The sequence below is a fragment of the Hibiscus syriacus genome, unplaced genomic scaffold (assembly GCF_006381635.1).
Source record: "Hibiscus syriacus cultivar Baekdansim isolate YM2019G1 unplaced genomic scaffold, ASM638163v2 tig00009426_pilon, whole genome shotgun sequence".
Classification (NCBI taxonomy): Eukaryota; Viridiplantae; Streptophyta; class Magnoliopsida; order Malvales; family Malvaceae; genus Hibiscus; species Hibiscus syriacus.
In genome coordinates, this window is record NW_024062195.1 from 1 (window position 1) to 9,576 (window position 9,576).

Genomic DNA, 9,576 nt, shown 5'->3' on the forward strand with positions numbered 1-9,576 from the left:
TTTGTCGTAACCCCTTTTTTCATTTATAATAAAATGAAAAATTAAATTTCAATTTTATAAAAAAAATAATTTAATCGATTGAATGGAACAAATCAAAATAAATTCCTTACTCATTCTAGTATATTTTAAAACGTGAATTTATTTAATGATCTCGGTGATTAAATGAAATGTTATTTTTTTGAGATATTGGCTTCTATTATTTTATTTTGAGATGAGATTCCTATGAAGATAGAAATCGTTAGTCAACAAATAATTAATGCTATAAAATAAGAGCTTTTTTACCCTAAAATAAAACGATGATGTCAAAATGCTTAAAAAAGAATGAACATGGACCAAAAGATTAATTTGTCAAATGTTAGGATTTTTTACCCTAAAATAAAACGTTACAGATCATAATACTAAAAAAAACCTAAAATGGTCATTGAATTGATGCATAATCAAAAAATATCTCTAACATTTGACTAAATAGTTATTTTAGTCCATGTTTTTCTTTTGGTGCATCATTACTCCTATCGTTTCATTTTGGGACCAAAAATGCTTATGGATAGATTATTAACGAGTGGTTACATTCCAAAATATGAGTATTTTACTCCAAAACAAAAACATTGAGGGTCAAAATGATTTTAAATAAAAATATTAGAACTATTTTTGTCATAAGATAAAACATTGAATCAAAATACTTCAAAAAAATATAATACTAAAATAACAATTTAATAAACGCTAGATATTAATTTTGACATTATAGCTTTAATTAAATATAAATATTTTTTCTAGTGTCCTCCCGATTTCAAAAACTTTGTCTTGATTAATTAGATCGATCCGTAGCATATATATCTGATTTGATGGATAGTCTAACAAAAATTTCCTGTATACAATTTTTTATTTATTTTTACATTATGTCAAAAAGTTATGTTACCATTACTACACGAACCTGTCACCTTTTTTTTTTTTGTTCGGAGAATGAAATCCAAAGGTAAAAGGCAGTCCGAGACCAGTACAGATTAAGCCTAACGATATGAAACAATAGGATGAATCGAAGAGGAGTTGGTACGGTCATATCATCCAAAATTTTAATTTTCATATAGTTTAATTATTTTATTTATATTTTTATACTAATATTTTAATTTCATATTTTTTAAAATTTTATAAATTTAGTATCTTCTAATTTTTAATATGACTTCTTACACTTACGTCTTTTAATATAAATTTCAACATATGTATATGAAAACAGTGGCTTTATAATTATGATGGTAGCGTTAAATTAAATACTAGTTCGATGAAGAAGCCTTAACCCATAAATTAGGAACTGTATACAAAGCCAAAAGGGACAAAAATGCCAAACTCAATTAATCAGAACGGTGGTCCAAAGAGTTAGAGAAAACATTCAAATATAAGTTAAACTCGCAATATATTTTCTTATATATTACTTGATTTATTCCCACACATAAAACAACAGGTTACATAAGCCTGATCATGAGTCACGATTCAGATAAATTTGAATAATTTATTTTGTTATTAAAATTTTTTATACTTTAGAGAAATAATTTTTAAAAATTTTGAAGTTCTTTTTGGATTAAATCGTTAGATTTTGGCTGATCAAAGTTTTATACATTCCTCTCTATCTATTAAAGTCTCTTATACATCACCCATAATATAGGCTTTAGTCGGACATAATGTTAGATACTACTTCTAATAGACTCACACGATATGTCAAAATAAAATTTTAATTATAATTATTAGATCCATCTAATTTACCGATTTACGAATAATCAATATTATCATACGATAAAAAAGATCATATAATATCCCCAATCAAATCCAAAGAAAGATAAAACCGTCACGATTCTTATATCGTTTTCTTATTCCTCCCTAATAAACTCTTCTCCTCTTTCATATGTGAGTCAATAATCTTTTTTTATCAACTACAACTCTCTTTTTAAATTAAAAAAAAAGTCACCGATTATCACCAAATTAATTTGTTGTCATCAATAAAAATAATAAAATATTATAATATACAGATAACACTTTAATAATACTGACTGACATAAATTTATCATTAAATTAAAACAAACCATATAAATTAGAATTAAATTTTAGGTAAACGAAATCGAATCTATGGAATGGAACCGACAATAGACAAGTGAATAGCAATCCCATCTACTGTCATTATTGATTGTATTGTATTATAGGATAGGAGAGTAAATCTGACAAAGAATTTTGATCCAAAATTAAAAATAAAAGAAAAATCTGACAAAGAGTTCATTCACATATGTGATATTTGTACACTCCACTTATTATGGACCCACCCAAACCCCACGGTGAAAAGTGAAAACACCAAAATGGTCAAAATTATTCTGATACAAGCCAATTAAGCCTGAGCCAAGCCACACATTTTAGCATAATTACACTCAATTCAATATATAATTACTTTTAGGGTAAACTATATGTTTACTATCCAACTATCACTTCTATTCATCTAACTACTTTTTAAGATATAATATCAAAATTTGCCCCCAACGTTTACAAAAATTATTATTTTACCCTTATTCTATTTTTGAAGCATCTTGGCCTTAATATTTTATTTTAGGATAAAAAGACTCATAATATTTGACATAATAATCACTTTATCCCTTATTATTATTTTTGAGATATTTTAGTCCTTAATGTTTCATATTAGGTTAAAAAAGACTCTTATTTTTAAATGATAAATGATCAAAATAAAATTAAAATATATATAAGATATGGTTTTAACATAAAAAATAATGTAATGACCAAAACGAAAGAAAAATGATAGATGGGTACGAAAGTTGTAGTTTACCCTTATTTTTATGTACGAATAAATAAAGATCCAAAGGATAAAGATTGATGCATTGCTTTGCCGTTGCTAATGTTGCCATTGCCGGCACTCTCTTTTTTTGCTTCTGCTTATTACACAATCCCCTCTTTCTTTGGTCAAGACGAAGCCTTCTTCTTCTTTCTTTTGTTCACATTTGTTGTTGCTCTCTAATTCCTTCTTCTTCTGTTACAAAACAAAGCCTTTTTCTCTGTTGGGATTTGTTGTAAATTTCATCCTCTGTTTTTTTTACCTTCTTCAGATCTGTTTCCTTCTCCCTGTTTTTCGTGCTTGTTGATTTTTCAAGTGTTAAGATAGATAAACAATGAGTAAAGAAGAGCTTATGAAGATCCAAGTATGTTTACTCTCTTTCTTTCTTTTTCAAAGGTTGCACCTTTACCTCATTCTCACTCTAAAAATCTTTTTTTTTGCAGACTTGTGTTCTCAAAGTTAACATACACTGTGATGGGTGCAAGAACAAAGTGAAGAAAATTTTACAAAAGATTGAAGGTATTTCTTCTCTAATACTTCTTTTTGCAGAAAAAAAACTGATTGTGACGTGTTTCTCTAATTTTGAGCTCTTTGGGTTTTTTTCCTTTATTTTCTCAGGGGTTTTTAAAACCACCGTTGATTCTGAGCAAGGTAAGGTAACAGTACTGGGAAATGTAAACCCAGATGTTCTCATCAAGAAGCTTGCAAAATCTGGGAAACATGCAGAGCTTTGGGGTTCTTCAAAAGCAACCAACAACAACAACAATAATCAGGGTCACCTTGCTAACCAGTTCAAGAACATGCAGATGCTGATAATGGCGGAAAAGGTGGAAACAACAACAACAAGAACAACAATGTCGGCAACAATAACAAGAAGGAAGCGCCGAAAGGGGGCAACAATAACCAACCACCCAAAGTAGGCCAGCCAACGCCTCAACAATTGCAGCAGCATCTTCAACAGCTTCAGCAAATGAAAGGGTTTCAAGATCTGAAGCTTCCTCAGTTGAAAGACATGAAGAATAGTCCTATTCCCAACAACAATCAGAAGGGTTTGAAGTTTGCTGAAGAGGATGCTTTGAGTGATGATGATGATTATGATGATGACGATTTGGATGATGATTGTGATCTCGATGACGATGATTATGACGACGAAGAGACGAGTTGGATGATCCTCGTCATCCGCTTAACAAGATGAAGCCCGTGATGGGAAATGCTCCAAAGGGATTACCCAACAATATGATGATGTTGAAGGGGATGATGAATGTTAATCATCCTCAGCTTATGAATGCCCAAAAGCCAGCCCAAAACGCCGGACCTAACGGTAAAAAGGGTGGTGCCGGTGGCAATGGTGTGCCTGCTGGTGGTGGTAACAATGGAAACGGAGGTAAAAAAGGTGGTCCTGTTGGAGGATATAATAATGGGGGAAACCCAAATCAAGGTGGTGGCGGTGGTAGAAACGGAGGTAAAAATGGACCTCAGGAGGCAAACAAGAACGTTGGTGGTGGTGTAAACAACGGTGGTCCAAACGGTGGCAAGAAGGGAAATAATGGTGTTTCCGATGGGTTCCCAACCATGGGTGGCGGCCCAAATGGTGGAAACATGGGTGGTCCTCAGAGGGCGGCTGCCATGAACATGGCAATGGGCCAAATGGGTAGCTTACCAATGGGCCAAATGGGTAACATCCCAGCGGTTCAAGGCTTACCAGCAACCGCGGCTATGAACGGCAATGGCGGAGGCGGCAACGGTGGATACTTCCAAGGGGCGGGTCCAGATGTTATGCCGGGTAATCCATACCATCAACAACAGATCATGGCAGCAATGATGAACCAGCAACGTGCAGTGGGAGGAGCAAGTGAGAGGTTTCAGCCAATGATGCACGCTAGGCCACCACCAGCTGTCAATTACATGCCACCACCATACCCATACCCATATCAATATCCATACCCGCATCCATACCCACACCCTCAACCCGACCCGTATACCCACTTCTTTAGTGATGAGAATACCTCAAGCTGCAATGTTATGTGAAGAAGATATTTGGAATTTAATTTACCTTTAAAAAAAAAGAGAAATATTTGGATTTAAGTTGAAAAAAAGGAAGTTCCAAGTTTGATGATGCCATAATATACATAAAAAAATGGTATTTTTAACTTTTATTTTAGTTTAATCTCCCCATCTTTTTTTTTTACTTATAAGTTGAATTAGGGCTTAAATTATGATTAGTGGTAAATTAGGGCTTAAATAAAGATTACGCCTCACAAATTTTGTTTGTTTATTTTATTTATGTATTATAAGCTTGTTTTATTGAATAAGTAACTGTTTTATTTTAGTTGTTTTAATTAACTCTTTTTCTTTTCATGTTCCATGTTCCATGTTCCATGTTCCATGTTCAACCAAAAATGCCCCTTTCTGCCTATTTGTCTCTCAATTGTCTCGTTTTGATATAAAATAAATAAGATATATTAAATGATTTTAATGATAAAAATAAATGTAATTATTTGTAGGATGTATATATTGTTAGTAGGTTAAATAAAATTGTAATCATATATTATATTTCTCTATTTTAAGAGGATCTATGTTCAAATATTACATAACATTTTTTGTTTGTTTTCTCAGTTCTTTAGGCATTTGTAAAAGAAATGTCGATCTATCCATGCCACATTTATTATTTGTGGGTGAGTCTTCTAATAATTTTTTTTTGTATAACAAAGTTTTAAACTCGAGATTTGTTAAACCCGAGATTGTTAAACTCGAGATTATTAAACTCGAGACTTATTTAAACGATATCAAATTACTTATTATTTAAATTAATTTTGTTGATAATGATATTATATGATGAATATGTATTATAATTTAAAAAATATATAATATATATATATTTTAACCGTTCTACACTATTAAGAAAATAACATTAGTATTATTGAAATTAAGAAAAAAAGTAAAATAAGAATAGATTGATTAAATATAAGAAGAAGTTTTTAAATTCAAGTTATAGTATACCATAATAGTTAAACAATGATAAGAGTCATGTGATTGTGTGGGGCAGAGTGAGCGCGGCTGCAGAAATAGTACCCACCAATCTTGAATACCTATTGACGATTTTGTCCCTGCTCTCGTTTCTTGTAATGATAACCGCATTAACTTTTTCAACCTTTTTACATTCTGGTTTTTCACTTTCACAAAACATGGTAAAGATTTCCCTTGTTTGTTTCTTCCATGGATCATGCACTGATTTTTGTTTCTCAATTATGTGCTTCCTAAATAAATTATATTTAATTTAATGGTTTTTAGGTTTTATAATTTTCAAAATAATTAGTGTAATTCTTGAACTTATATTATGTTTAATATGGTTTTTAAATTGAGATAAAAACAATTTGATTATTTAATTGATGAAAAGTATTATTGATCGTTATAATATTAATACGATGATACATAATGTTGATATAATAATTCAAAATATTAACGTGATAATCAACTATTAATGATAATGTGACATACAAGTTTAATTATTTTTTAAAAAAATTGATAGTTTAATTAATTATGAAAAAGACTAATAAAACCAATAAAAATTTAAAAAAAAAATTGAAAAAAATAAAATCTTTAAACACTTTCACTGAAAAAGTATTTTGACCATCTCACGTTAGTCTGAATATACAATTTTTGTTGATCATATTAACATTTGAAATATATATAATAGTACTTTTTATATTTTTAATTTTTTTTTAATATTCCTTAAACAGGAGATCATAAAAATACGAATCCATAAACTCATAAGTAAGATAAGTGTTTTTTATAAGTTAGCTCAATACACGATGTACCAGGACTTGCGAAGAGCCCTTCAAATCATTTGAAATATGATTAAATGTGTATATGATTGATTCGAATGACTTAAGATATTTTCTGACTATGTTTAAATTAAGTCTCGACTAATTTAGTAAAAATATATCGTATAAGTGTTGATGAAATAAATGTATGATAATAAAAGCATGAGATAAAAAGTGTACGATGTGTGTATTGATGATTGAAATGCGTATGAAATTAAAAGTATGTTAGGCGTTTTTTAATTTAACTATGTGAATATGCTTAATTTTCTTTATGCTTATATGTTGTACGTATATTATGTATGTATATATGACATGTTTGATAATATTATCAATGATATTTGAGTTAAAATATATTTCAAACACTCGAGATGTACATAGGATAATCTGATCCAGATGTTGAACGCTACATTAGCTACTAAAGTGACCCGATTTACATATTACGACTATTGTTAATCATATGCAAATTAAATTTTCATAGAAACATACAACATAAGTTCACACACACAATATTTAACCGAGCGCAAACATAGATCATACGAGAGTATTTCTAATTCGGATAATAGTATTTTTGTCTTTTCACATTCGTCATACAAAAATATAACGAAAATTAAAACTCAAATAATCTGGTTATACTTCAGTTCAATATACTTGCATGAAACATGCAAAATCTATACTCCAATAGACATCATATCAGACCCTAATCGCACACATAATATATTGTAAAGACAAAATTAAATCTTATTATAAATTTCTGAATTAAAATGAATATTATTCTTCTCAGAGGATAAATTCGAGTGACTGCGTCTACATGATATTGTGCATTGTCACTAACTAAGAAAATTTTAAACAAATATCATATTCTAATCACGTCGGACTATTTAAAAAAATATGTACTATTCTAAAAATGTATTTATTGCAATAAAAGCGTTACTGGAATGGTTCAATTACGTGCACATGCACGTTAGAAAACCACATTTGGTTAGTGGTATAATGGATGTTCCATATTTAATTCATGTTTGGTTAGTGGTATAGTGGTTATCCCATGATTTAAGTTATGTCACTAAGGTGGTGGTTTTTGATGGGGAATCATCCTTCTAAATACCCATTTAGCACAACGTTCATAAGAACTCAAAACAATTTAAAAACAATTTTATATCTTAGCACAAGGTTCATAAGAACTCAAAACAATTTGAAAACAATTTAATATTTAAAGTTTGGGATTTTATTCTATATAGTAAGGTTTTAAGCGCTTAAAAGATTCTTGGTAGTTTTAATCTTTGGTGCAATCGAATTTGAAGTGTTCAATAATAATTCACGAAGATTTGAAGTATTTAACGGTGGTGCTACCATATTCAGTCACATCCTATTTTTGCATCAATTAAGCAATGGTCGGAGGTATAAATAATTTCGATCTTTCTTTTGTGTTTATGCTCATTTTGTGCTTGCATTTAGTATCAAAACATGTTTTAGTCCCAGCCTTATTTGTTTTTAAAAATTTGTATGTTTGTCAAAATTATGTTCACATGTTTCTTTTTTTAAACTTTGAGAATTTTTCGTTGGAAGCTTTATTTTTTGAAGTTGTTATATTTTATTAAAAATTTTCTAAAATTAATTATGTTTAAAATAATTTTGGGAACATTTTAAAAATATTTGTATGAACTTTTTTTGTGTCTAAATTTTTTTGATTGTATGTGAATTATATGGTTATTAGTTACATGCATTTTAGGTAGGTGCATGCAAAATCTAAGACTTATTGCATAAATTATTTTTCATTAAAATTTTAAGATATATGTCTAGGAAATTAAATAATTTTATTTAATTAAAGAATTAGTAACAACTTAAATTTAATAATAGGGTAAAGTACACAAATGATCCACCAACTATAGAGCGCTGCTTTATTAAGTCTCCCAATTATTAAAAGTTACAAAAGGGTTCCTCAACTATAGAGCGTTGTTTTGTTGAGTCCCCTAACTATTAAAAGTTACAAAATGGCCACAAGACTATTCATATATTCCAAACTCGTTCTTTTCCGTTAAAAATTGAAGACCATTTGAGCTGGATGTTAATTACTAAAGGTAAGCATACTAACAAGTCAAATAAAGATGTCAAGAGGAATTCGACCATATTGAAAATCATCGATTCTAATATATGTTTCCCATATATGTATGTACAAGGTTAGAAATATCTCATCACTTTTTATAGACAATTACTCACGATGCATGTATCTCTACAAGTTTCATCACAAAAGCAAATAATTAAAAGCCTATAAGGTTTTCAAGGCTGAAATAGAGGAAAAATGTAGTAAGCAAATCAAGATTGTGAGAACTAATAGAAGTGATGAGTATTCTGGTAGATATATTAAAGATAGATAATACACCATGTCAAGATCACTTGATCGAAATGGTGTTGCACAAAGAAGAAATCGAACTTTAGTGGATATGGTATGAAGTGTGCTTAGCAACTCTAATCTAACTAATTTTTAAAGATTAAAGCTCTCAAAAGGACTATGTATATTATATCGGAAGGTTGTCCCGAAAATACCTTTTGAGTTGTTTAAAGGTTTAAAATCAAGTTTATAATATACACACATACGAGGGTGCCCATATGAAGTGAGAATTTATAAACCACAAGAAAAGAAATTAGATACGATAACCATCAATGAATATTTCATTGTATATTTCGAAAGGCCCAATATATATATTCCATTGTCCAACTCATAACATTAGAATTGTGAAATTAAGAAATAAAAAGTTTCTTAAGTATGACACAATCATTGGGAAAGATCTGTCTTGGGACTTAATTCATGTAGATCAACCTCTCACTTCAAGTTAGAGATTGGTTATCATACGAAATACCCCTTAAGAACGATAGAGTGTTAAACAACCAATCAATATAAATTCACAAGTTGTTGAAAATATTCTAGTAGAT

The 9,576-nt window shown here is 29.6% G+C and overlaps 1 protein-coding gene across 1 annotated transcript; it reads left to right on the forward strand.

Annotated features, from left to right (window-relative positions):
- Positions 1 to 3,038: 3,038 nt before the first annotated feature.
- Positions 3,039 to 4,943, forward strand: LOC120203244 (heavy metal-associated isoprenylated plant protein 33-like). Its single transcript, XM_039203569.1, has 5 exons — positions 3,039 to 3,188; positions 3,268 to 3,343; positions 3,443 to 3,597; positions 3,735 to 3,930; positions 3,981 to 4,943. Exons 1-5 carry the CDS (start codon positions 3,159 to 3,161, stop codon positions 4,850 to 4,852), a joined length of 1,329 nt encoding a protein of 442 aa, XP_039059500.1. The 5' UTR covers positions 3,039 to 3,158; the 3' UTR covers positions 4,853 to 4,943.
- The last annotated feature ends 4,633 nt before the right edge of the window (positions 4,944 to 9,576 follow it).